The sequence below is a fragment of the Gobio gobio genome (genome assembly GCF_949357685.1).
Source record: "Gobio gobio genome assembly, chromosome: 9".
NCBI classification, from domain to species: Eukaryota; Metazoa; Chordata; class Actinopteri; order Cypriniformes; family Gobionidae; genus Gobio; species Gobio gobio.
This window is the reverse complement of record NC_137115.1, coordinates 51,670,005-51,697,984: the sequence shown is the minus strand read 5'-3', so window position 1 is coordinate 51,697,984 and position 27,980 is coordinate 51,670,005. Positions and strand designations below refer to the sequence as shown.

At 40.8% G+C, this 27,980-nt stretch overlaps 1 protein-coding gene across 6 annotated transcripts in view; it reads left to right on the top strand.

Annotated features, from left to right (window-relative positions):
• rasgrp4 (RAS guanyl releasing protein 4) overlaps positions 1-27,980 on the top strand; it is a 43,833-nt gene that overhangs the window by 11,484 nt on the left and 4,369 nt on the right. For 3 of the 6 annotated variants that reach the window (XM_079825377.1, XM_079825378.1, XM_079825379.1), the window contains exons 3-15: positions 4,227-4,336; positions 4,623-4,681; positions 4,784-4,915; positions 7,138-7,279; positions 7,553-7,726; positions 10,689-10,805; positions 16,595-16,870; positions 17,213-17,293; positions 20,396-20,500; positions 20,692-20,801; positions 26,884-27,034; positions 27,119-27,155; positions 27,239-27,376. In XM_079825377.1, coding sequence (XP_079681503.1) covers positions 4,227-4,336; positions 4,623-4,681; positions 4,784-4,915; positions 7,138-7,279; positions 7,553-7,726; positions 10,689-10,805; positions 16,595-16,870; positions 17,213-17,293; positions 20,396-20,500; positions 20,692-20,801; positions 26,884-27,034; positions 27,119-27,155; positions 27,239-27,376 — 1,632 coding nt within the window. Of the gene's footprint in view, positions 1-4,226; positions 4,337-4,618; positions 4,682-4,783; positions 4,916-7,137; positions 7,280-7,552; positions 7,727-10,688; positions 10,806-16,594; positions 16,871-17,212; positions 17,294-20,395; positions 20,501-20,691; positions 20,802-26,883; positions 27,035-27,118; positions 27,156-27,238; positions 27,377-27,980 lie in introns of those variants that run through there. The other 3 variants (XM_079825380.1, XM_079825381.1, XM_079825382.1) reach the window with 2 other exon arrangements.

Below are 27,980 nucleotides of genomic sequence, written 5' to 3'. Positions count from 1 at the left end.
CTCACTCACTCGTTTCATTTGCTCCGGATGAATATTGTTGCTTTTACAGGGCTTGAATTTCGGTGTGATTGCGCATATTGCACATCTTTTTACTCATTCCCGCAGATTTTGTGCTTAGACCCAAAGTGCGCGCACCTCTCAGGACTAAACTGAGTTCTTTTTCGCTGCTTATTGTGCTTAAGCATTCAAACACACACAAAATAATGTCAAAATGCCGGTCTTGGCAAGTATTCACAAAAAAACAGTCAGTTCTGTTTTAAGTGAACATAAACATTTGAGAAAGAAAACGCATGTCTAAAGCTGCATTCACACCGAACGCGAATAGAGTGTCTGGCGCTAGTGATTTCCAATGTTAAGTCAATGGAAAGGCGCGTTGACGCACGTCTGGAGGTCCTGCGGCGCGATACACGCGTTTCACTCTGCGCGATGGACGCGATTCCGCCTCATTCGCGCGAATAGAGTGTCTTGTGCGATACAAACGTTATGCGCGAGTTGTGCTTTTTGTGCATTCACGCGTTTGAAGCGAATCCGCGTCTGACGCCCGAGTTGAAAAGTCTGAACTTTGGCATCAATTCGCGTCGCGTTAACCAATCAGAAGCCTGCTTGCTGTGGTCACGTGGTAAAGTGACGTGATGAGAAACCCTGCATAATTTAAAAATTCTACTATTGTGTCACAAAATGTAGTTTTAAGACTTTTTCAGGCGGGAATGTAGTTGTTTAAAGCTCAAATCTGTGGTTTATTTATAAAAAGAGCGCCTATTTAAAAAAAATAGTCTTGCGTTTTTGGAGTTGTGAGATCCAGGCTATCACCGGGTGCTCAGCGATCATTAACCCCGGCGAGAGCAGCCTTTCCTCGGCTAGTCCTTCTGACGTTTGCCGCTGGCTCTGATGTCCTGTAGTGGTTCGTCTTGTGTGGATCTAACGGGCGATCTTTGGTGTCATGAATCTATAATTTGTTGTCTGCCAAATCATTTTGACTGAGGGCAAAGAGAAGTTTCATAACTTTCTTTTTTAAGGATATTTAAATGTACATTCAGTGAAGATAATGTAGGAGTTGCCTGGACCACATGTGTGGCTATTAATGCTTAATATATATTTTTAATGAAAATTAAGAGGCAGAGTGGTGTTTTATGGCATATTTCTCCTGGAATGCCTTGAACACGCGTCTATTTCGCTTCAAACGCTCGATTTCTACGCGCGTCTAATTCGCCGCGGACGCGCAAATGTATTCAAAATGTTCACGCGCCAAACTAGACGCAGTAGACGCGATTTTGACGCTCTATTTGCATTTGGTGTGAACGCAGCATAACAGTATAATGGATCTGTGCATCAGGTCTTAAAGTGACATCAGCCTAATATACCTGATGCCAAATTATTTTCACTATGATGATATGGCAGGTTTTTCCCCTGGTACTGATGTCAAAATTGCGATCAGTGAAAATGCAGACTTTCTAGTAACTTTGGAAAACCACAAGCCACAGTGTCTGTTGAGCAACACATTTAATATCAAGCCCTGTGCACATCACTTGTCAGAGCAGAAATTCATACATCTCCCACATTTCTGGGGTTCTCAGCCCTGTCTCCGGCCTCATGTGCCCATCATTCCCAGTCTCCCATGTGCCAGCCAGATTATGTAAGTCTGCCGAGGAGTGTGAGGGACAGAGGGACAGCTGCTCTTGTCAAAGAGAGAGAGAGGAAGAGAGAAACAGAGAAACAGAGAGAAATCTTTTGGTTTACTAGCATTCAGGGCCTGGGAATGTGTTTGTCCCTCTATGCTAATGAGACAAAGCCTGATTGTTTCGCAGGCCTGCCCTCTCTCTTGCTCGCTCTATCTTTAGATGTCTCTCCCCCACTCTCTCAGTTGTTTTTTCATCACCCCCCTTTTGCTGTTTTTATATGTAATACACTTAGCATTTTTCTTTCCCTAAGTTCCGAACAAGGGATGCACTATATATTTGTACCATATCTGTTATTGACCAATATGTGAGTTTTTTAAAAATGCATCGGTATTGGTTGATACTAAATATTTCATGTTTATTTCCCTTTAGATGATTTTTTCCGTCATCCAATTCTCACTTTAAAGTTGATTATTTAAAATAATTATAATTTAATTACACTATCATAAGTAAACTTCAAAATTAATATCTTCACACTGAATTAAAGGAATATTCGCCCAAAATGTTTTTAAAGGGCCGGATGTAGAATTCAGAAACGCATTATTAGCAACGTATTGCTCGTGCTTGAACTCGTGCACATGTAATGTGCAAAAGACCTCGAAAGTTATTTTTCGTTCTTTGCTTAGATATAAAAATAAGTTGTGAATACCAAAAATGACAGTGGTGAGAAAACAGTGGTTAAGAAAGCATCTGATCAGAGCGATGTGGATATGTTTGCACCAGCTCTGCGATTCACCCACATCATGTCGACAGATGAGGTCATTCAAATTACACTGTTATGGTAGTTATGGATTATAAAGCATATTTGAGACTGTAGACCGGGGGTGTCCAAACTCGGTCCTGGAGGGCCGCTGTCCTGCAGAGTTTAGCTTTATATAAACTATATAGATCTGGCTATGTGAGACTATAGTTTGAATGAATCCCTTTTATTTGCATGACACATCGATATTACAGTACAGAATGGCTCTTTCGGTATTATCCTGAACATTGTATAAGCATTAGTTTCATGTGTCATTGAACGGATAAGAGAGGCTCTCGGGAGCATAAACGTCACATGCTTTTAATTTTAAAAGTCCTTCACATAAAAATCAGTCTACAAGCTTTCATAGACAACCTAGGAAGTCGGGGAAGGTCTCCGTTTACACATTGGCAATTAAAAAGCGATTAACACGCGACAATTCTTACATATAGCTCCTTTAATATCAGCCATTTATTGGTCATCGGTCAACAACACTCAAATAATACTAAACTTGTACACTCAAAAAAATAACTCTTTGAATGAACATAAAAAAATCATGGAAAGTATTTCCACATGATTAACTTGATTTTTTTTCAGCATTATGCAATTCTGTTATTCCAATTTAATGTACTTACGTTGGGTCAATTTAATGTATTAAGGTTGATTCAACTTATTTACTATGGTTAGGCACAGCTTAATTTAATAGTGTCAACCCAACTAATTTGCAATGTTTTGGACCAACTTATATATTTAAGTTAGCCTAACAAAAGTGCTTACTGCTGAAAGAAAGCCATTTAATCACATGGAAATCCTTTCCATGATTTAATTACATTAATTCAAAGAACAGCTTTTGAGTGCATTTACAAAACCTTTTATAAAATTTTATTGACTAGCCAGAAGATGGTTTTGTTACATCCATGGCATGCCCAGAGCAGTTTTTTATTATTAAAACAACTTTAATAGTTATTAGTACACTGTAAAAAAATCAGGTCTCCAATTGAAAATTTTCTAGTGAGCGATCACATTTAAAATGTTCAGTTGGCCAAATTGAATTTCTTGAATTTTAATTTAATAAAATTGCATCAATTCACAGAAATTAAATTTGGCCAACTGAAAAATGAAGATGTGATCGCTCACTAGAAAATTTTCAATTGGAAACCTGAATATTTTTTACAGTGTAGGTCCTCACCCCAAGCACATGCTCTACACTTCACCACAATGGTAACCTCCAAAAACACTAACATAACACTTTTAAATACCAACTTAACAAAACATTAAGCATTAAAAAGTCTCTCAATTTTCTCATCTTGTTAAAAATGCATCAAATTGCACTTTATTTAAACATTTACTCTCCGAATTCAGCCCCTTTGCAAAGCATGATGGGAAGTGAAAGTCTTAATTTTTTGGGTTACTTGATTGAAACATGTTATCTCAAAATGAAAACATCAAGTTATGTCAAAGAGTAACGGTTTTAAGTCAGTTTAACATGAATCAATTACATTTGAAACAGAAACCTAATATAATGGTGTTAAATCAAGATGAATTGCTTAAATAAAGTGAACAGCATCATAAATAATTTTTTTGAGTGTACTGAACCGTTTCTGCTAATGGTGATGGACTGCTGAGACGGACTTTTCTAAGATGTGCGATTTTCAAATGGCACTGGCAGACAATAAAAAAAGCGGGAAAAAACATACTTTTGAAGGCGAAATCCAAGCCATGGCTCATTTGGCCAGAAATCCCCTAGCAACTGCATAGCAATGCCTTTAAAACCATGTTGTATATCTAATTCTAAACGTTTTGTTTTGTAGACTCGGAAGGGAAACTGATCAGAGGGACGCAGCTTGTCCATATGACCCTGATGATGCATAACTGGGTTGTACCATCACACATCTTCGCCCACAAGCTGCTTTCTCTATATCCTCCTTCAAGCACCACTGCCGTTATTTTACCTCGACCCGAACCCTAATGGGCAAAGATTGATTTATGCAACAGATCCTAGAGCATCTGAACAGCTGGGACCATCCTTCATAGAATAGTCCTGGGTTCAGTCACAGCAAAACATGCAGCCTCACATGGCTCTTAATCCCACTGACAAAGAAACAAGAGCTGCCCTGTTTTAGTTTAGCCTGTTTATTGAGGGCGGATTATTTTCACTGAGTGTAAGTGTTTGTGGTCTCGTTTTTCCTTGACTTGTGAAAACATATAAGGATTGTCCTGCAGAGAAAAGGGGACAGAGGCGCCCACAAATCTGCCACTTCATCAGGTTGGTGGATCCACGACATTCACACGTGCACCTAGAAATCACTTAATGAATGGAAGGATTGACTGGATTCGTTGTCTTTCGCTTCTTCTGTGTCTGTCTCAGGCAGTGGATGAATCAGTTCCGACTGATGTTTGAGGTGGACCCTCTGTTAGAAGAAGCAATGGGAGATCTCTGGGCTTTGGTCAGGGTTGAAGGAACCGATTCACACTATCAGCTCTTCAATACACCTTACATGTGAGTGATTTTACATTCCAGATTCAAGTAGCTTTATTGGCATGCCAAAAAAGCTTTCGGTCATCGCCAGAGCGTTCGTAACCTTATATCTACTCTAAGTGAAAATGTATGTTTCTCATGATTTAAAAACATACATGAGTCACTTGTTTAGACACTACATAATTCAATTTCATAGTATTGATAACTGTACTATAATGCTGAAAATTAAAAAAAAAAGTATATATTTAATATATAATAGTGTATGGGTCATTGACAAAACTGATGTAATGCATATTTTTGCGGCATAAACATAAACGTCAATGTGTTTGAACAAGTTTCAAAGCATTTTTTGACTGTTTTTATGTCAGGCGGTACAACCAAATAGTTGTATGTACTGGAGTTGTACCAACTGACATGTAAAGCGCGCCAACCAACCCATACTTGAAATGAGCAGTTTTAGCAGTATTTGAGAGAGATCTACAAACCTTACTGTTATTACCATGTCAATAGTTTTCACGTGACGTCACACGCTTATAGAAACGGCCACCTGGAGGGCGAAACCAAGGGGGTAATCCAGCACCCGGAAAGCGTACCTTCCATAGGGGCGGCCGTTGCTAACCAAGCCATCACCTGCTGTTAGCATCCCATTGACTCATTCATTTTGGGGTCACTTTGACAGCGAATAACTTTACATCTGAGGCGTTTAAAGACTCCATTTGTCCGTTGTTTATTTCTAAAGAAGCCACTTTTGTAAAAATAGGCTAACGATTGCGTCATAACCACGCGACTCTCTGTCGCACAGTAGAGAAATTACCGTATAGACAGGAGGAGAAGCTCGCAGGCAATCTTTTACGGTCTATGAGGCAATTTATTAAAATAAATACTTAGCAAAATGACAAAATAATTCATCAGAATACTTACCAAAAGTTGCCTCTGCTCACGCTCTCCGTCTCTGCAAGTTTCAGTGATTCAGATTTCACTTTGTTTGCACAACTACTAGAAGACTCACAACTGTCAGACAGGTTGCTCACGTCACATCTATGTCGTCAAGCTCAGTCTGAGAGCTTCTAACTGACTTCACTTTTCTCCGTGGAAGTAAATGGGGTCGCTGTGTCCATATCTTTTACTGTCTATGGGCAAAACAAGGCTTTCCTCCATTGCCCGCCAGTCATTTTGACCAGGTTTGTAGTCAGTATTAATGCAGTAAGACAGTAATATTAAAAGACCAAATTCAATATACACCTTATTGATGATGCATACTTTATATAGGAAAGCAATGCAACACAAGGTTTCTCATTAAGCAATTTTTTTCCCCATCGATTCGAAACCCATTATATGCCTAAACAAAACGTGTTGCGTTCATATTATTGGCTCATCTGCTCGCCTGTATATAGTATGCATCATCAAAAAGGTGTTAACTGAATTTGATCTTTTAATAATCACTGTTTTAGTACATTACGGCACTTTAAGGGTGGGTTGCACAAGGATTCTTCAGCCTGTCGTTCGTTCCCCCTCTGTCTGCTGCTTGATAAACGTTTTAGAACGTCCTGTTGTTTTTAGTGATTGAAACACTGCAGCAGGTGCTGTGTGTATGGATCACAAGTGCCCAAAACATGCATCTTATTCACATATTTTTGTTTTAAGATGGACATTTGACAGGCTTGTGCTGTAGTTCATTGGAGTTCTATGGCGGTTTTGTCCTTCACGGCTCCGCGACTATGAATTCATAATAAAAGAGCCATGTTTGCAGTTGTGCCACCCTGACATTTGAGAATATACTGTACAAATTGCTGGACAAAAGATTTTCAATCATCTCAACAGCTTTAAAACTACTGATTTTTATAACATTTGTTTATATGAAAGGCTAAAATGATGCCATATTATTTTTTCTTAATCTCTTCATTTGTTCGGAGAGTTGCGCCACCTGACATTTTGTGGGTTTAAGATAACAGAACATCAAATAATATGTATTATTTAGGCTTTATAGAATCTATAATATATTATGTCAAATTATTTTAAAAGGAAAAACCCACTTGGACACAAAAATATGCACGTCATGTCATTAACCCATATATATTATTATACACTGTTAACAAATATTGCTAATATTAATCAAATGAAAATGGTTTATGTGACGACGAGCTTCTGAACTTCTTTGTTTCTGACTACATTCTTGTCTTCACCAGTCTGATTTGTGACGATCTATTTGGTTTCTGTCTATCCATCACTATGTCTGAAACCAGTAATCCTCCAGTGAATGTTTCCCAGACTCCCTCTCCCTCTGTGAAGAAAAGGAAGGTTTCGCTGCTTTTTGACCACATGGAACCAGATGAGATGGCCGAACACCTCAGCTACTTGGAGTTCAAAAACTTCTGCAACGTCTCAGTAAGTCAGCCTGAAGGCTTATCTCTCACATTTGACCAGATGTTGCTGGAAAAGCTAGTGCAGTCTGAGTTTGTGTGACAGTCTAACCTCAGTATAGTGCTGGAGTGATGGCACAGACAAAGAGCTGACTAATAAAGCAACCATGATCACACCCGTCGCACTCATACCCGGACATGTCAGATCATATCAGAGGATGGTTATGTCTTGCCGGTCACATTCGTGAGTGCTTGGCCGTCTGGATTCAGCTGTGTCTATTGTTGTGTGTCACGCTAGTTCCTGGACTACCACAGTTACGTGGTTCACGGCTCAGTGAGGGACAATCCGGCGCTCGAGCGCTCTGTCATGCTCTGCAACGGAGTCTCCCAGTGGGTCCAGCTCATGATCCTCAACAGACACACCCCACAGCAGCGAGCAGAGGTCTTCACCAAGTTCATTCATGTAGCACAGGTAATTACACACAAACGCACACACATGCAGCGCAACGGCAGGATTCCAGAAATACCAGGAACATTCTTTTACTCCTGAGGAATTGAATTTTAGCAATGAAATATAAACACTTCAAGACACCTACACTAGACAATACGATTCTACAGAAGATATAAATCCATGAAATTTCAACTTAATATTTAAAAAAGCAGGTGCACTAGCCGAATTCTCAATAAAGATCTACACTACCCATAATCCTGGAGAGGAAGCCATATAATGTGGCGATAAAGCTCTGCTGACTTTGATATATATTTAAATTATTAATATTAATTATTAACACAATTAGATGTTAAATCGTGATTAAACGATTTGACATCACTAATATATATATATAGTACTGTCAAATAATAAAATAACATCACGATTATTCGCTTCTAATATAAGTTTGTTTATATATGTGTGTATATATATGCGTGTGTATTTACTATATACATGTACACATACATATAATAAATACAAATATAATATATATATACACACACAAACTTATGTTAGATGTGATTAATCGACTTGACAGCATATATAGTCTATACTATACTAGTCTATTTAAATTATTCATATTAATTATTGACTATGCATATAATATATATATATATATATATATATATGCTGTCAAATAATAAAATAACATATTTATAACGATTATTCGCCTCTAAGATAAGTTTGTTTATATGTGTGTGTATATATATGTGCATGTGTATTTACTATATACATGAACACACCACATACAAATAATATATATATATATATATATATATATATATACACACACAAACTTGTTAGATGTGATTAATCGACTTGACAGCATATATAGTCTATACTATACTATAGTCTATTTAAATTATTCATATTAATTATTGACTATGAATATATATATATATATATATATATATATATATATATATATATATATATACATACACACTAGGCTTGCTACGATAGTCGGTGTTGCCGGTGTTACCGGTGTCCAGACTCAACACCGGTTACATCACTTGCCCACCGTGGCACCGCCCACCGTCTTTTTGATTTTTTATAGTAATAAAATAATTTAGTTCAGTTAGAGAACAGACAATACAAATAAAAACTGAACGTGTCTGCTTAATAAAGCAGGATCCGACCGTGAGTCTCGGCAGCGGCAGGAGTCATTCAGCGGCGGGCGCGTCGAGTATAAACAAGGGGACGAACTGTTATTCATTCATGGCGTGCATCTCAATCATAGACTGATCAATGCTTGATCAGTGCCCTGACTACTGAACTAGGGAACTGATTGAGACGCACCCAGCGTTTTTCAGCGGTCGTGTGCATGTTACTTTAGATTTAAAAGCCTCCGCCGGTGATACCGGTATTACCGGTGTTGTCACACATCAATTAACCGGTGGGAAAATTTCCTCACCGTCACATCCCTAATACACACACACATAGTATGGTATTTATACATACATACATACATACATACATACATACACACACACACACACACACACACACACACACACACACACACACACACACACACACACACACACACACATATATATAAAGCGATGTCAAACAGATTAATCACGATTAATGGCTTCTAACATTAGTTAAACATCTAAAGACACATCTCTTCCAGCAGCACCTGACCAATCAAGAATAGCACTTATCATTCTATTCATTTTCTGTCTGTCTAATTTATAAAAAAACTAAAACTTGAGACTTGTTACAGCACTTGCATATTGTTGCCCTTGACTGTTCTAGTTGCTTCTATTGCTCTCATTTGTAAGTCGCTTTGGATAAAAGCATCTGCTAAATGACTAAATGTAAATGTAAGTTTGTATATACTATATACACAAACATATATTTATGCATACATATGTGTGTGTACATATATATACACACACACACACATATATAAACAAAGGTATGATAAATCGATTTGCGAATCAGAATCAGCACTTATAGTGACATTTTGTAAGAAAATATATATAGTCTATACTTACAATAAATTACCTATAATTAATACTTTAAATAATCAGCATATCAGTCAAATCAGTATATAATCAATAATTGCTGTTTTGATTACATCATTGCCAGTGCTTCGTGGTATTTGTATTTCATTTATACACAATCTTATACACAATCTTCTAATCAACATTTGTACTGTTGTGATTGTTCTCAGAACCGGTTGGCTTGTTTTTTATGGTTTTTTTAAGTTTTGAAATATTCTTTGGAGAAAATGAATCAGATAAACACTTCTGGAAACCAATGTTGTGAGCACTGAGCAGTCACTATTGTGGATCTGAAAATGAAAGAATTGTACATGTTGAAATGCGTGTCTGTAAATTTCCATCAAGACACTGACGTAAAAAATGTACTGTAGAGAGCATGAAAAAACATGTGGTTAAACTCCGGCCCTGCGGCAATTCGGTTTTTTTAGGTTGCCTGTGATATCTGTCCGTGAGGTGTCTGACTCATCTTAAAACATTTTACAACAGGACACTGATGACGTCTTTTTGATTACAAAATGTAAAATCCTGGAAATTCATCACATCGCTCGGTTGATGAACGACATCTATCAGTATATGCTCACTTTGAGGACGCCTGAACATTTCATGTATTGGTTCAGAGGAAACGATTACATCATATGTGCTTTGTGAGCTGCCCTGTATTTAACCACACAAACATAATGTACGAACGAGACAACCTGGAGAAAACACCTAGAAAACACGCAAATGTGTCAAATGATGTGTCAGTGAGGAAATCTGATAGAAGTGTGCCATTCAAGAGTAATGTTCCTGTATTGGGAAATGATTTGGGAGAACTGTTGCATAACCGTTTCAAGTGCTTTTTTACAGGAAAGAGGATGTAAGCGGCTGAGTGTTGCCATGTATTGACAGAACGTAATGGTGCATTTTTTTCATCTGTACCCCTGTCTGAGCAGAAGCTGAGAGCTCTACAGAATTTCAATACTCTGATGGCGGTGATAGGAGGTCTGTGTCATAGTTCCATCTCCCGTCTCAAAGATACAGCCAGCCTGCTTTCCTCCGATGTCACAAAGGTCAGTCTGACCGCTAGAATTGCTGGCCACATCCTCTTTGTTGACACGCAAGTATTTTTTACAAGGGCTCAACTAATTGCATGATCTTAAAGGGATAGTTCACCCAAAAACGAAAATTGTATGTTTATCTGCTTACCCCCAGGGCATTCAAGATGTAGGTGTCTTTGTTTCTTCAGTAGAACACAAATGAAGATTTTTAACTCCAACCGTTGCCGTCTATAATGCATGTGAATGGGGTCCAATTCTATTAGAGTAAAAAAAACATGCACACACAACTTCAAATTAAACCCTGCGGCTCGTGACGACACATTGATGTCTTAAGACACGAAACGATCAGTTTCTGCAAGAAACCGGACGGTATTGATGCTATTATTTCACCTCATATCAGACGAATGTCATCAGCTCTCCAGACCGCCATAACTTCCTGCGAATAAGGTTAAAATACCGGCGCGATCATCGAAATATACACGTAGATTCCTCATTCGACCGATGTATATGTATATCTATATACATATACATATATCTATGTATATATCTATGACCGCGCCGATATTTTGACCTTATTCGCAGGAAGTTATGGTGGTCTGGAGAGCTGATGACATTCGCCTGATAATAGATGATAATAGCATAAATACTGCTCGGTCTCTGCGAGAAATCGTGTCTTAAGACATCAATGTGTCGCCACGAGCCGCAGGGTTTAATTTGCATGTTTAAAAAAAAAAAAAATAGAATTAGACCCCATTGACATGCATTATACGACTGACAGACGGCAACGGTCGGAGTTAAAAATCTTCATTTTGTGTTTTACTGAAGAAACAAAGACACCTACATCTTGGATGCCTTGGGGGTAAGCAGATAAACATCAAATTTTCGAATATTTTTTGGGTGAACTATCCCTTTAAGCCATTGATTGTTCAGCATGCGATCTATACATTGATTCTTTAGTTAGTTTGAAACAGCTGCATCACAATATTTGCTTAGAGGTCTCGGGTAGGGAAAAGTAATACACAATACACTCGATTACAATTATACTAAAGCTACCTTTAGCGCAGTTCACATTTTCTACAACAAAGTGACCAGAAGTCAATCATTTTCATTGTTTTCAGTGTTTAATATTAGTTCAGTTGTATGCGGTTCTAGTGGAGCCAAATCCACAGAAATCTAGGTTTCCCTCCAAAATTCAGTGCAAAAATGATTGCGGGCTCATCTTACTGAAGGATTCAGGCTCCCTACGTTAATGTTTGAGCTGTTGTCCTATTTTGGAAGGACAATTGAAATAACAATCCTGCTGTTTTGCCCTCGCCCTTCTCTTTATAAAAATAAAATCAAAAAGTGAATGGAATTTGGCAGGGAGAAATGGCAAAGCAGTGTCTGATGAAAGTGAAATATCACAATAAATAATAAATAAATAACAACAACAATAAAAAAATGGTAACAATTTAATAAGGTTTGATTTGTTAACAGTTATTGCGTTAGGCAATTCTTTTTTATGTTAATTTATGGGAAATATACTATTGATTATTGTGTTAATTTTGGTTTTAAAAGTATTTTTTGTAAAGAAGTGAATAATAATGATGCATTAAATTAATCAAACGTGACAGTAAATACATTTATATTACAAAAAAGATTTCTATTTCAAATAAACGCTGTTCTTTTTAACTTTCTGTTCATCAAAGAATCCAGAATTGTGGCTTAAGTTAAATTAAATTTTAAAATATATTAAAATAGAAAAATTGTATGTCACAATATTACTGCTTTTACTACATTTTTGATTAAATAAATGCAGCATAAGAAACCATTAAAAATATTTTGTAATCCAGTCTTTTGAACGGCAGTGTACATTATGATTGTATAGCTTGCAATGTTAAAAAATGTGTTGGTATATAAATTAACATTGACTAAAATTAATAAATTATGTAATTACATTAAAGGTGCAGTAAGTGATTTCTGAGAAACGCTGTTGAAAGTGTTTAGGACTAAGCAGCACAACATATTCGTAGCCAATCAGCAGTAAGGAGGGAGTGTCCACTCATGACGGGGAGGAGAGAGAGTGAGCCAATCAGCAGTAGGGGGTGTGTCCACTCATGATGGAGGAGGAGAGAGAGTGAGCCAATCAGCAGTAGGGGGTGTGTCCACTCATGACGGGGAGGAGAGAGAGTAAGCCAATCAGCAGTAGGGGGTGTGTCCACTCATGATGGAGGAGGGGAGTGAGTGAGCCAATCAGCAGTAAGGGGTGTGTCCACTCATGACGGGGAGGAGAGAGAGTGAGCCAATCAGCAGTAAGGGGCGTGTCCACTCATGACGGGGAGGAGAGAGAGTGAGCCAATCAGCAGTAGGGGGTGTGTCAACTCATGATGGGGGAGGAGTGAGAGTGAGCCAATCAGCAGTAGGGGGTGTGTCCACTCATGATGGAGGAGAGAGAGTGAGCCAATCAGCAGTAGGGGGTGTGTCCACTCATGATGGGGGAGGAGAGAGAGTGAGCCAATCAGCAGTAAGGGGTGTGTCCACTCATGATGGGGGAGGGGAGTGAGTGAGCCAATCAGCAGTAGGGGGTGTGTCAACTCATTATGGGGAAGGACATCGAGTGAGCCAATCAGCAGTAGGGGGTGTGTCAATTCATGATGGGGGAGGAGAGAGAGTGAGCCAATCAGCAGTAGGGGGTGTGTTCCCTCATGATGGGGGAGGAGAGAGAGTGAGCCAATCAGCAGTAGGGGTGTGTCTACTCATGATGGGGGAGGAGAGAGTGAGCCAATCAGCAGTAAGGGGCGTGTCCACTCATGATGGAGGAAGAGAGAGTGAGCCAATCAGCAGTAGGGGGTGTGTTCACTCTTGATGGGGGAGGAGAGCGAGTGAGCCAATCAGCAGTAGGGGGTGTGTCCACTCATGATGGGGGAGGAGAGCGAGTGAGCCAATCAGCAGTAGGGGGTGTGTTCCCTCATGATGGGGGAGGAGAGAGAGTGAGCCAATCAGCAGTAGGGGTGTGTCTACTCATGATGGGGGAGGAGAGAGTGAGCCAATCAGCAGTAAGGGGCGTGTCCACTCATGATGGAGGAAGAGAGAGTGAGCCAATCAGCAGTAGGGGGTGTGTTCACTCTTGATGGGGGAGGAGAGCGAGTGAGCCAATCAGCAGTAGGGGGTGTGTCCACTCATGATGGAGGAGGAGAGAGAGTGAGCCAATCAGCAGTAGGGGGTGTGTCCACTCATGATGGGGGAGGAGAGAGAGTGAGCCAATCAGCAGTAAGGGGTGTGTCCACTCGTGATGGGGGAGGGGAGTGAGTGAGCCAATCAGCAGTAGGGGGTGTGTCAACTCATTATGGGGAAGGACATCGAGTGAGCCAATCAGCAGTAGGGGGTGTGTCAATTCATGATGGGGGAGGAGAGAGAGTGAGCCAATCAGCAGTAAGGGTGTGTCCACTCATGATGGGGGAGGAGAGCGAGTGAGCCAATCAGCAGTAAGGGGTGTGTTCCCTCATGATGGGGGAGGAGAGAGAGTGAGCCAATCAGCAGTAGGGGTGTGTCTACTCATGATGGGGGAGGAGAGAGAGTGAGCCAATCAGCAGTAGGGGGTGTGTCCACTCATGATGGGGGAGGAGAGAGAGTGAGCCAATCAGCAGTAAGGGGTGTGTCCACTCGTGATGGGGGAGGGGAGTGAGTGAGCCAATCAGCAGTAGGGGGTGTGTCAACTCATTATGGGGAAGGACATCGAGTGAGCCAATCAGCAGTAGGGGGTGTGTCAATTCATGATGGGGGAGGAGAGAGAGTGAGCCAATCAGCAGTAAGGGTGTGTCCACTCATGATGGGGGAGGAGAGCGAGGGAGCCAATCAGCAGTAAGGGGTGTGTTCCCTCATGATGGGGGAGGAGAGAGAGTGAGCCAATCAGCAGTAGGGGTGTGTCTACTCATGATGGGGGAGGAGAGAGAGTGAGCCAATCAGCAGTAAGGGGTGTGTCCACTCATGATGGGGGAGGGGAGTGAGTGAGCCAATCAGCAGTAGGGGGTGTGTCAACTCATTATGGGGAAGGACATCGAGTGAGCCAATCAGCAGTAGGGGGTGTGTCAATTCATGATGGGGGAGGAGAGAGAGTGAGCCAATCAGCAGTAGGGGGTGTGTTCCCTCATGATGGGGGAGGAGAGAGAGTGAGCCAATCAGCAGTAGGGGTGTGTCTACTCATGATGGGGGAGGAGAGAGTGAGCCAATCAGCAGTAAGGGGCGTGTCCACTCATGATGGAGGAAGAGAGAGTGAGCCAATCAGCAGTAGGGGGTGTGTTCACTCTTGATGGGGGAGGAGAGCGAGTGAGCCAATCAGCAGTAGGGGGTGTGTCCACTCATGATGGGGGAGGAGAGCGAGTGAGCCAATCAGCAGTAGGGGGTGTGTTCCCTCATGATGGGGGAGGAGAGAGAGTGAGCCAATCAGCAGTAGGGGTGTGTCTACTCATGATGGGGGAGGAGAGAGTGAGCCAATCAGCAGTAAGGGGCGTGTCCACTCATGATGGAGGAAGAGAGAGTGAGCCAATCAGCAGTAGGGGGTGTGTTCACTCTTGATGGGGGAGGAGAGCGAGTGAGCCAATCAGCAGTAGGGGGTGTGTCCACTCATGATGGAGGAGGAGAGAGAGTGAGCCAATCAGCAGTAGGGGGTGTGTCCACTCATGATGGGGGAGGAGAGAGAGTGAGCCAATCAGCAGTAAGGGGTGTGTCCACTCGTGATGGGGGAGGGGAGTGAGTGAGCCAATCAGCAGTAGGGGGTGTGTCAACTCATTATGGGGAAGGACATCGAGTGAGCCAATCAGCAGTAGGGGGTGTGTCAATTCATGATGGGGGAGGAGAGAGAGTGAGCCAATCAGCAGTAAGGGTGTGTCCACTCATGATGGGGGAGGAGAGCGAGTGAGCCAATCAGCAGTAAGGGGTGTGTTCCCTCATGATGGGGGAGGAGAGAGAGTGAGCCAATCAGCAGTAGGGGTGTGTCTACTCATGATGGGGGAGGAGAGAGAGTGAGCCAATCAGCAGTAGGGGGTGTGTCCACTCATGATGGGGGAGGAGAGAGAGTGAGCCAATCAGCAGTAAGGGGTGTGTCCACTCGTGATGGGGGAGGGGAGTGAGTGAGCCAATCAGCAGTAGGGGGTGTGTCAACTCATTATGGGGAAGGACATCGAGTGAGCCAATCAGCAGTAGGGGGTGTGTCAATTCATGATGGGGGAGGAGAGAGAGTGAGCCAATCAGCAGTAAGGGTGTGTCCACTCATGATGGGGGAGGAGAGCGAGGGAGCCAATCAGCAGTAAGGGGTGTGTTCCCTCATGATGGGGGAGGAGAGAGAGTGAGCCAATCAGCAGTAGGGGTGTGTCTACTCATGATGGGGGAGGAGAGAGTGAGCCAATCAGCAGTAGGGGGTGTGTCCACTCATGATGGAGGAGGAGAGAGAGTGAGCCAATCAGCAGTAGGGGGTGTGTCCACTCATGATGGAGGAGGAGAGAGAGTGAGCCAATCAGCAGTAGGGGGTGTGTCAACTCATGATGGGGGAGGAGAGTGAGCCAATCAGCAGTAAGGGCAAACAAACTCTTGCTTTTATATATTCTTGGGTTCAGTTAATTTTTTGTTCTTCTTTGTCGTTCGTTCAAGGGAGGGGAGGGGTGTGTATGTTTGGGTTGATATTTCAAATATCAACAGTGCTTCTCAGAAATCGCTCACTGCACCTTTAACTAATGTTAAAAAAGTGATCTTTATTGTTAAGTGCTAACAAAAAAAAAACCTTCTCAGAAAGGCTCCATACCTGTTCTTTTCCCTCTTCCCCACAGACTCTCAGCGAGCTCACAGAGCTGCTGTCATCCTACAGCAACTATTCAAACTACAGGCGGGTGTACAGCGAATGCACCGGATTCAAGGTGCCCATCTTGGGTGTTCATCTCAAAGATCTGATCTCTCTCAACGAGGCGTTGCCAGACTACCTTGAGGACGATAAGATCAACTTGGGGAAACTGCAGCATTTATACAGCAACATTAGCGACTTGTTGGCCATCCATGACTGCACCCCACCGTTTGAGGCCAACAAAGACCTGCTGCACCTGCTAACGGTGAGGCAGAGGGAAATGGGGGTTTGAAAGGGATTTGTTAACAATAACTGGAACGCCTCTCTTCTCGGAAGTGTTTGTTGTGCCTCATGCATGAATACCTGACCAGGCCCCACCAGTACATGGAATAATTGAGCCTATTTTAGAAGCACATAAACATGTCTTTCTTTCATTTCCTCAGAGAGCCTGCATCTATTTATAAGCCTAAATGAGTATTTTTAAAATCTCACGGGCAGCCCTCATCTTTGTGGTTATGCTTGGCTGTTTGTGTGATACTGAGAGATGTGGATTGCTAACAGTAGGCCTCCTCTCATGTGTAACGGTTCTGCCCCACCTTGCCCACAGCTCTCGCTAGACTTGTGTTACACGGAGGATGAGATATACGAGCTCTCCTACGCCAAGGAACCCAAGAACCCCAAAATTCAGGTGAGGTCCTCAAAATAAACACTGCCTTGTTATCCATTATAGCTCGTGCTTAGGGTTCAGGATTCAATCAAAGCCCTAACACTCGATATACATGTCAACCACATGGTTCTCATTCTTAGATATTCATTTATTTATTTATTCAATATTAATTTTATTAAAATATATGAATTTATAGATACAATGATTTGAACACACATCTATTATGAGCAGTTTATCTATCCATCCATCCATCATCTATCTTCTATCTACTGTCTCTATGTCAGTCTATCTATCCATCCATCCATCTATCTATATATATATCCATCTTCTATTCATCCATCCATCTATCTATCTTCTATCCATTCATCTATATATCTATCTATCCATCCATCCATCCATCCATCCATCATCTATCTATTCATCTACTGTCTCTATGTCCGTCTATCTATCTATCTATCCATCCATCCATCTACCTATATATATCCATCTTCTATTCATCCATCCATCTATCTTCTATCCATTCATCTATATATCTATCCATCCATCCATCCATCATCCATCTTCTATCTATTCATCTACTGTCTCTATGTCCGTCTATCTTCTATCCATCCATCCATCTATCTATATATATCCATCCATCTTCTATTCATCCATCCATCTATCTATCTTCTATCCATTCATCTATATATCTATTCATCCATCATCTATCTATCCATCTACTGTATCTATGTCCGTCTATCTATCCATCCATCCATCATCTATCTATCCATTTCCGTCTATCTATCCATCCACCCATCTTATATCCATCCATCTATCTTCTACCCATCCATCTATATATCCATCTTCTATTCATCCATCCATCTATTTATATTCTATCCATTCATCTATCTATCTATCTATCTATCTATCTATCTATCTATCTATCTATCTATCTATCTATCTATCTATCTATCTATCTATCTATCTATCTATCTATCTATCTATCTATCTATCTATCTATCTATCTATCTATCTATCTATCTATATATCCATCTTCTTCTCATCCATCCATCTATCTATCTATCTTCTATCCATTCATCTATCTATCTGTCCATCCATCCATCATCTATCTATCTATCTACTGTATCTATGTCCGTCTATCTATCCATCCATCCATCCATCCATTTCCGTCTATCTATCCATCCACCCATCTTATATCCATCCATCTATCTTCTATCCATCCATCTATATATCCATCTTCTATTCATCCATCCATCTATTTATCTTCTATCCATTCATCTATATATCTATCTATCCATCCATCATCTATCTATCCATCTACTGTATCTATATCCATCTATCTATCCATCCACCCATCTTATCTCATCCATCTATCTTCTATCCATCCATCTATATATCCATCTTCTATTCATCCATCCATCTATCTATCTTCTATCCATTCATCTATATATCTATCCATCCATTCATCCGTCATCTATCTATCCATCTTCTGTATCTATGTCCGTCTATCTATCCATCCACCCATCTTATATCATCCATCTATCTTCTATCCATCCATCTATATATCTATCTCCTATCAATCCAACTATCCATCCATCAAACTATATATCTTCTATCCATCCATCTATATATCTATCTCCTATCCATCCAACTATCCATCCATCAAACTATATATCTTCTATCCATCCATCTATATATCTATCTTCTATCCATCATCCACCCATCCATCTATCATCCATCCATCTATATATATATCTTCTATCCATCCATCTTCTGTCCATCCAACTATCCATCCATCAAACTATCTATCCACCCATTCATCCATCCATCCATCTAGTATCTATCCACCCATCTAACTATCTATCTTCCATCCATCTTGTCCATCCAACAATCCATCCATCAAAATATCTCTCTTCTATACACCCATCCAACTATCCATCTTCTATCCACCCATCTAACTATCTATCTTCTATCCACCCATTCATCCATCCATCCATCCATCCATCCATCCAACTATCTTTCTTCTGTTCTATCCACCCATCCAACTATCTATCTTCTATCCATCCATCCTTCCAGCCATTCATCCATCCATCCATCTATCCATCTTCTATCTATCTTCTGTCCATCCATGAATTTATCCACCCATCAATCAAACTATCTATCTTCTATCCACCCACCCATCAATTTATCCACCCATCCAACTATCTATCTTCTATCCACACATCCAACTATCTATCTTCTATCCACCCATCCAACTATCTATCTTCTATCCACCCATGAATTTATCCACCCATCAATCAAACTATCTAATCACTAGTTTGCAATCAAGTTGTAATTGCAAAAGAGCTCAAAAAGCTCACAAATGTTCAGTCATTTTGGGTCAAAACAATCATAAACGTTCTGTGAGTTTTGCAAACAATAACAGGTGAAAAATGCCATATAAGGACCGTCATATCATAGAGAATTGGAGGTGTGCTCTTTTGACATGGGCCAGTAAGAAACCAGCAATAACACCCTAGCAACCACATGGAAACACCCTTTAAACTGCCCAGAACACTGTGGCAACCATATAGCGACACCCTTTAACGCCTCAGGAGCACATTGTCAACCACATAGCAACACCCTGGCAGCCTCACCTTGCCATTATTGGGAGCAAGTAGCACTCAGATTTTCTTCAGAAAGTATGAAATTGTCTAAAATCTAAAAGACTGCACACACAAACTTTGACATGCATTACATAATCAACAGGCTGATATTCATGTCATCAGCCAGCGTTTTCATATTGTCTGACCTTGTATATGACCTGTTTATAGACAGGGAGTATCCCGTTCTGATGTGTGGGTACAGGGCTCAGCGCACTCCTCTTTGTGCAAACACACTTCAAAGAAAACCACAAAAGAGACACACTGCTGAAAGACGCGCGATTGTTATCTTCGCTGCTTTCAGTGTGGGTGTTGTTACGTACAAGCTTTTTTTGATTATTTCCTATAAAGCCTCTGCCTGTGACAGCATTCGCATTTTACAAACAAACCGGCTTCGTTTGTGTAGCGTTTTCTAACGTTGCAGATCTTATGCAAGCTGGTGTTGAGTGTCAGAACAAAACTGACAGGTCTTTTTCTGTAGCCCGTCGCTCCGGTGAAGCCCCCCGTGGTAGCAGAGTGGGGATCGGGACTGACTCCACGGCTGGATCCCGCCACTATCTCCAAACACGTTAAACAGATGGTGGATGTAAGTGAGAAGCATGTGCTTATTCCCACTCCTGTAGGGCCAGTTCCTTACTGTGACAGTGCGACAGTCGGTTCCTGCCTGGCTGTCCACTCTCACTTCCTTAATAGCAATGCAAGACCAAATGTCACAAGCCGATTTCAGATGTCAGTCTCTCGCACTCAAGATGACAATGATTGTGTTGCCCCCTACAGTCCATCATGAAGAACTATGATTTCAACATGGACGGCTACATCTCTCTGGAGGACTTTGAGAAGATCGCTGCAAATTTCCCCTTCTCCTTCTGCACACACGAGAGTGATAGGTAAGATGAGGCCTTTTACACTCTGATAGACGCAACTCCTGAAAGGTTGTGTTTATAACAGGAATGAAACTGACACTTTTTTTCCGTGCAAAGTTTGGGGTTTGTACGATTTGTTTATGTTTTAGAAAGAAGTGTCTTAAGCTTACCACGGCTACATTTATTTGATAAAAAATACAGTACAAAATATTGGTTTTCTATTTTAATATATTTATGTCATTTATTCTTATGACGATAAATATGAATTTTCAGCATCATTACTTCAGTCTTCAGTGTCTTATGATCCTTCAGAAATCATTATGATATATTATTGTTTATTTAAAATATAAATATTTTGTAGCATTTTAAATGCCTTTATTGTCACTTTTGATCAATTTGTCCTTTTTTATATATATATATATATATATATATATATATATACACTCACCTAAAGGATTATTAGGAACACCTGTTCAATTTCTCATTAATGCAATTATCTAATCAACCAATCACATGGCAGTTGCTTCAATGCATTTAGGGGTGTGGTCCTGGTCAAGACAATCTCCTGAACTCCAAACTGAAAGTCAGAATGGGAAAGAAAGGTGATTTAAGCAATTTTGAGCGTGGCATGGTTGTTGGTGCCAGACGGGCCGGTCTGAGTATTTCACAATCTGCTCAGTTACTGGGATTTTCACGCACAACCATTTCTAGGGTTTACAAAGAATGGTGTGAAAAGGGAAAAACATCCAGTATGCGGCAGTCCTGTGGGCGAAAATGCCTTGTTGATGCTAGAGGTCAGAGGAGAATGGGCCGACTGATTCAAGCTGATAGAAGAGCAACTTTGACTGAAATAACCACTCGTTACAACCGAGGTATGCAGCAAAGCATTTGTGAAGCCACAACACGCACAACCTTGAGGCGGATGGGCTACAACAGCAGAAGACCCCACCGGGTACCACTCATCTCCACTACAAATAGGAAAAAGAGGCTACAATTTGCACAAGCTCACCAAAATTGGACAGTTGAAGACTGAAAAAATGTTGCCTGGTCTGATGAGTCTCGATTTCTGTTGAGACATTCAGATGGTAGAGTCAGAATTTGGCGTAAACAGAATGAGAACATGGATCCATCATGCCTTGTTACCACTGTGCAGGCTGGTGGTGGTTGTGTAATGGTGTGGGGGATGTTTTCTTGGCACACTTTAGGCCCCTTAGTGTCAATTGGGCATTGTTTAAATTCCACGGTCTACCTGAGCATTGTTTCTGACCATGTCCATCCCTTTATGACCACCATGTACCCATCCTCTGATGGCTACCTCCAGCAGGATAATGCACCGTCACAAAGCTCGAATCATTTCAAATTGGTTTCTTGAACAGGACAATGAGTTCACTGAACTAAAATGGCCCCCACAGTCACCAGATCTCAACCCAATAGAGCATCTTTGGGATGTGGTGGAACGGGAGCTTCGTGCCCTGGATGTGCATCCCACAAATCTCCATCAACTGCAAGATGCTATCCTATCAATATGGGCCAACATTTCTAAAGAATGCTTTCAGCACCTTGTTGAATCAATGCCACGTAGAATTAAGTCAGTTCTGAAGGCGAAAGGGGGTCAAACACAGTATTAGTATGGTGTTCCTAATAATCCTTTAGGTGAGTGTATTAGATTGCATCTCACCATTTTTAATTTGCGGTAATGTTAAGACAATCCAGAAAAGAGATCTCTCTTTCTTGTGGAGTGTTTCTGTCTCGCACGTTACAGTGCACACACACACACACAACACAAAACCACCGCTTAATTTAGTGACGATGGCTGAGAGAACAAAAGATTCAAAAGTGTGTTTACACTTCACTAGGGTTGATGCAGACAATGCTCATTGCCACAAGTGCAACAAGACTTGCTTGCAAGGACATAAATATACACAGCCTGTCCAAACATATCTAGATAATGTGCCTCACGTGCAGACAAAGAGCATCTCTTATTACATGATCTACGTCACGATTCGGGGAAATGTACTTTTAAAAGTAATGTTACAATATTGCGTTACTCCCCGAAAAGTAACTAATTACTAGTTACTTTTTATGGAAAGTGATGTGTTGCATTACTTTTTCTGACCTGGGCTGGGCTTGCTTCTTTGTTTAAAAAAATTATATATATATATATATATATATATATATATATATATATATATATATATATATATATATATATATATATATATATATATATATATATATATATATATATATATATATATATATATATATATATATATACAGTGTGAGGAAAATAAGTATCTGAACACCCTGCTCTTTTGCAAGTTCTCCCACTTAGAAATCATGGAGGGGTCTGAAATTGTCATCGTAGGTGCATGTCCACTGTGAGAGACATAATCTAAAAAAAAAATCCAGAAATCACAATGTATGATTTTTTAACTATTTATTTGTATGATACAGCTGCAAATATGTATTTGAACACCTGTCTATCAGCTAGAATTCTGACCCTCAAAGACCTGTTAGTCTGCCTTTAAAATGTCCACCTCCACTCCATTTATTATCCTAAATTAGATGCACCTGTTTGAGGTTGTTAGCTGCCTAAAGACACCTGTCCACCCCATACAATCAGTAAGAATCCAACTACTAACATGGCCAAGACCAAAGAGCTGTTCAAAGACACTAGAGACAAAATTGTACACCTCCACAAGGCTGGAAAGGGCTACGGGGAAATTGCCAAGCAGCTTGGTGAAAAAAGGTCCACTGTTGGAGCAACATTAGAAAATGGAAGAAGATAAACATGACTGTCAATCTCCCTCGGACTGGGGCTCCATGCAAGATCTCACCTCGTGGGGTCTCAATGATCCTAAGAAAGGTGAGAAATCAGCCCAGAACTACACGGGAGCTGGTCAATGGCCTGAAAAGAGCTGGGACCACCATTTCCAAGGTTACTGTTGGTAATACACTAAGACGTCATGGCTTGAAATCATGCATGGCACGGAAGGTTCCCCTGCTTAAACCAGCACATGTCCAGGCGCGTTTTAAGTTTGCCAATGACCATTTGGATGATCCAGAGGAGTCATGGGAGAAAGTCATGTGGTCAGATGAGACTAAAATAGAACTTTTTGGTCATAATTCCACGAAACGTGTTTGGAGGAAGAAGAATGATGAGTACCATCCCAAGAACACCATCCCTACTGTGAAGCATGGGGGTGGTAGTATCATGCTTTGGGGGTGTTTTTCTGCACATGGGACAGGGCGACTGCACTGTATTAAGGAGAGGATGACCAGGGCCATGTATTGCGAGATTTTGGGGAACAACCTCCTTCCCTCAGTTAGAGCATTGAAGATGGGTCGAGGCTCGGTCTTCCAACATGACAATGACCCGAAGCACACAGCCAGGATAACCAAGTAGTGGCTCTGTAAGAAGCATATCAAGGTTCTGGCGTGGCCTAGCCAGTCTCCAGACCTAAACCCAATAGAGAATCTTTGGAGGGAACTCAGACTCCGTGTTTCTCAGCGACAGGCCAGAAACCTGACTGATCTAGAGAAGATCTGTGTGGAGGAGTGGGCCAAAATCCCTCCTGCAGTGCAAACCTGGTGAAAAACTACAGGAAACGTTTGACCTCCGTAATTGCACACAAAGGCTACTGTACCAAATATTAACATTGATTTTCTCAGGTGTTCAAATACTTATTTGCAGCTGTATCATACAAATATATAGTTAAAAAATCATACATTGTGATTTCTGGATTTTTTTTAAAAGATTATGTCTCTCACAGTGGACATGCACCTACAATGACAATTTCAGACCCCTCCATGATTAAGTGGGAGAACTTGCAAAAGAGCAGGGTGTTCAGATACTTATTTTCCTCACTGTATATATATATATATATATATACACACCGAACACGAATTGCGCTTTTGGAGCGAGTGATTTCCATGTTAAGTCAATGTAAAGACCATAGACTGTAAAAAAAAATATGGATGTAGTGTCCGTGATGTAACCCATAGGCTTCTGAAGAGTAGTTTTGAAGCATAAAGCTGGACGTTGCCATCTTGGCAGCGTGATGACTAACAGACAGCAGACAAATGGCAATTCACTCAAAGTGGACACAGTTGTCATGAAGGGCAAAATCAGCCGTATAGACCAAAACCACAATTTTGTACCAGACTGTAAAAATGTTTTTTTTTCTGTTGTAAAACTGGGCATTTTAACATGGGGCTCAATGAGATTCTGCTCCCTTCTGGAGCCTGTCTCTTGTGGCCAGTCGATGAATTGCAGTTTAAGTCACTTCCGTATTGGCTTCAAGAGAAACTGTGGGAGGTAGCCGCTTGGTAAAGACGCGTTGACGCACATCTGGAGGTCCTGTGGCGCGATAGACGCGTTTGCGCGAAAGTGGCGAATTGAGTGCCTTGCGCAAGAGATTTTATTTGGTGCTTTTTGTGCATTCACGCGTTTGAAGCGAATTTGCATCTGTTGCCTGAGTTGAAAAATCTGAACTTTGGCATCTGTTTGCGCTAACCAATCAGGAATCTGCTTGTTGTAGTACCGCTGAAAGCGGCCGTCATCCAGGCGCAGCTCCTGGAGCAAGTGGAGAAACTCACCAAACTGGGTACGCCTACGGAGGGTCTGGTCAGGTGGACCCAAGTACGGCGATGATGACCCCTACGCCCCCTACGGTGACTCTATCGATGAATGCTCGATCAACATCAGCCATCTTGCAAACAGACAACCGCCTAGCACTTGCCCATCCCACAAGAAGCTAATTTCGCCTCGAATGCACGTCTATTTAGCTTCAAACGCTCGCTTTATATGCTCGTCCAATTCGCTATGGATTCAAAATGTTCAGGCGTCCAACTAGACGCGATAGAAGCGAATTTGACGCTTACTTCGCGTTCGGTGTGAACGCAGCATCAGTCTGAAGGAAAAGCAATTTCACGTCTGTACAGAAGAGGGCGCAGCTCAAACAAACCTTTCAGCTGTGCTGCCATTTTGGATTGAAAAAGAAAAAGAAAGTTCAACACTTACTTCAGGAATAAAAATTGAAATACATGTTCACATTTAGTATAGATCTCATCATGATTTCTCTCGACATGAGGACAGGAGAGCTGTCAGTCAATACATGGGGAAAAAGTAACTTGCGTTACACATTTGAAAAAGAAACTCAGATATTTTGTAGTAAATTTACTTTACTAGTAACTTGAAATAAGTAAATCTGATTACGTAACTTGCTTGGCTTGTAATGCGTAACCCACAACACTGGGTATGTATACTAGCCGCCTTTCTAGATAACATTGACATCTAATATAATCATCACACAAACGAGCTCTGGCAACATCAAACAATGTTGATTTCTGATATTGAACCAACATGTTTTTGCTCATCGAAGTCATGCTGGATCAACGTTGATACCAAAGCAAAATCCACCTGTTTGGTTTGCTTACTTTATGTTGAAACTGTACATATTTAGTTAGAGGAAACATTACACATTCAACTGTTGTTTTTAAAATCCCAAACACTTAATGCATTTATGTTATAATTATTAAACACATTACATCGTTAACTTTTGTTTTATTTCTACAAAATTAACATTTACAAATATATATAAATCTTTTAATGCAGTATATAAATGTTAAACAATACAAATGCTCTACACCACTGTATGCTCTTTTGCAGGAAGATACTGTTTTCATTCATTTTTTGTTTGTGTTATAGTGATTTGTTCAAACTATTTATAGATTTATTTCATTTATTTGACATTTCAGAAAAGAAAGCATATGTAAAAAAAATTGCTGAGAATTGTTTTTCTTGTACAGCAAAATCATCATATTTACTGTTTATAATAAAACAGCATATCTGTATGATTTCTGAAGGCTCATGTGACACTGAAGACTGGAGGAATGATGCTGAAAATGCATCTTTGATCACAGGAATAAATTACATTTGACTGTATATTGAAATAGATTTCACACAAATGATATTTCACAATATTACTGTATTTTTGATAAAAAAATGCAGCCTCTGTGAGCATAAACTTGAAACCTTATATGTGCAATTCATTAAATGAATCAAATCAGGCCTCATCCTGCTCTGTCCTTTATTTTTCAGAGAAGGAGAGATCAGCAGAGAGGAAATCACTTCATATTTCATGCGTGGGATGTCAGTGTGTGCCAAGCTCGGCTTCAACCTCCACAACCTTCACAACTTCCACGAGACCACGTACAAAAGGCCCACATTCTGTGACTCCTGTGGAGGATTTGTGAGTGCTTCAACTGACGACCGATGCATTTGTGCAGTTCTGACTTGTACTTCATCTGATTTTTTTCCCTCTATTTTCCAATAGTTATGGGGAGTCATAAAGCAAGGCTACCACTGCAAAGGTTAGAACATACTAACCAACCAGTTTCCTGTATAAATGGCACATCAGCACCGTTTTAACCCTGCCGCCCCCTCTCTCTTTCAGACTGTGGAGTAAACTGCCATAAGCACTGTAAGGATGTGGTGGGAATGGAGTGTGTGAAGAGGTTCCAGGTGACCAGTAGCTCTTGTCCCTCCACCCCAGGGCCCATATCAGGCCACCACACTAAGGGAAACAGCTGGAGTGAGTTTTCTTATGCCAATCGTGATATCATTTACAATAAGAAAGGCGCACAGTCAATATCGCAAAGCAATCATGGCATAGAGGGACTTTGTAGTATCCTGAAGAGGCTTATTTTGCAATAATGATATTTTAATGAAAGGTGGCCTGCCACACAAAACCGTTTTTACTTGTATTTTTTTTTAAATATGTTAGGTCCATATGTGTTTGTGTACTGTCGTGAATGTGGAAATGAACTGCTACCTCCTCAGTCAGCTCTAAAAAGAAACAAGCGGAGAACTCAGGCCAATTACAAAAAGCTGGTCAGTCTGACCAGAGCCTGAGCTCATTACTATTCATGAGCTCGCCCAGTTGAGACCGCGCCCACAGATTTCATCTAGCTCAGTGACAGTTTTCGTATATACAGCAAGGACGAATAGAACTAGCAATTCCAGACGATAGTAAACAAAGTTTACTTATTGCGCTGGGTAAAGGATGCTGATAGCATTGGCCAGCTGTTAGCCAATCGGAGTCAAGCAGCTTAGCTTGTTGAATATTAATGAGGACATATTAATGAGTCTTCCTGCATTCTTTCTATACCAGGCTACAATGGCTTGAAACAAGGTAA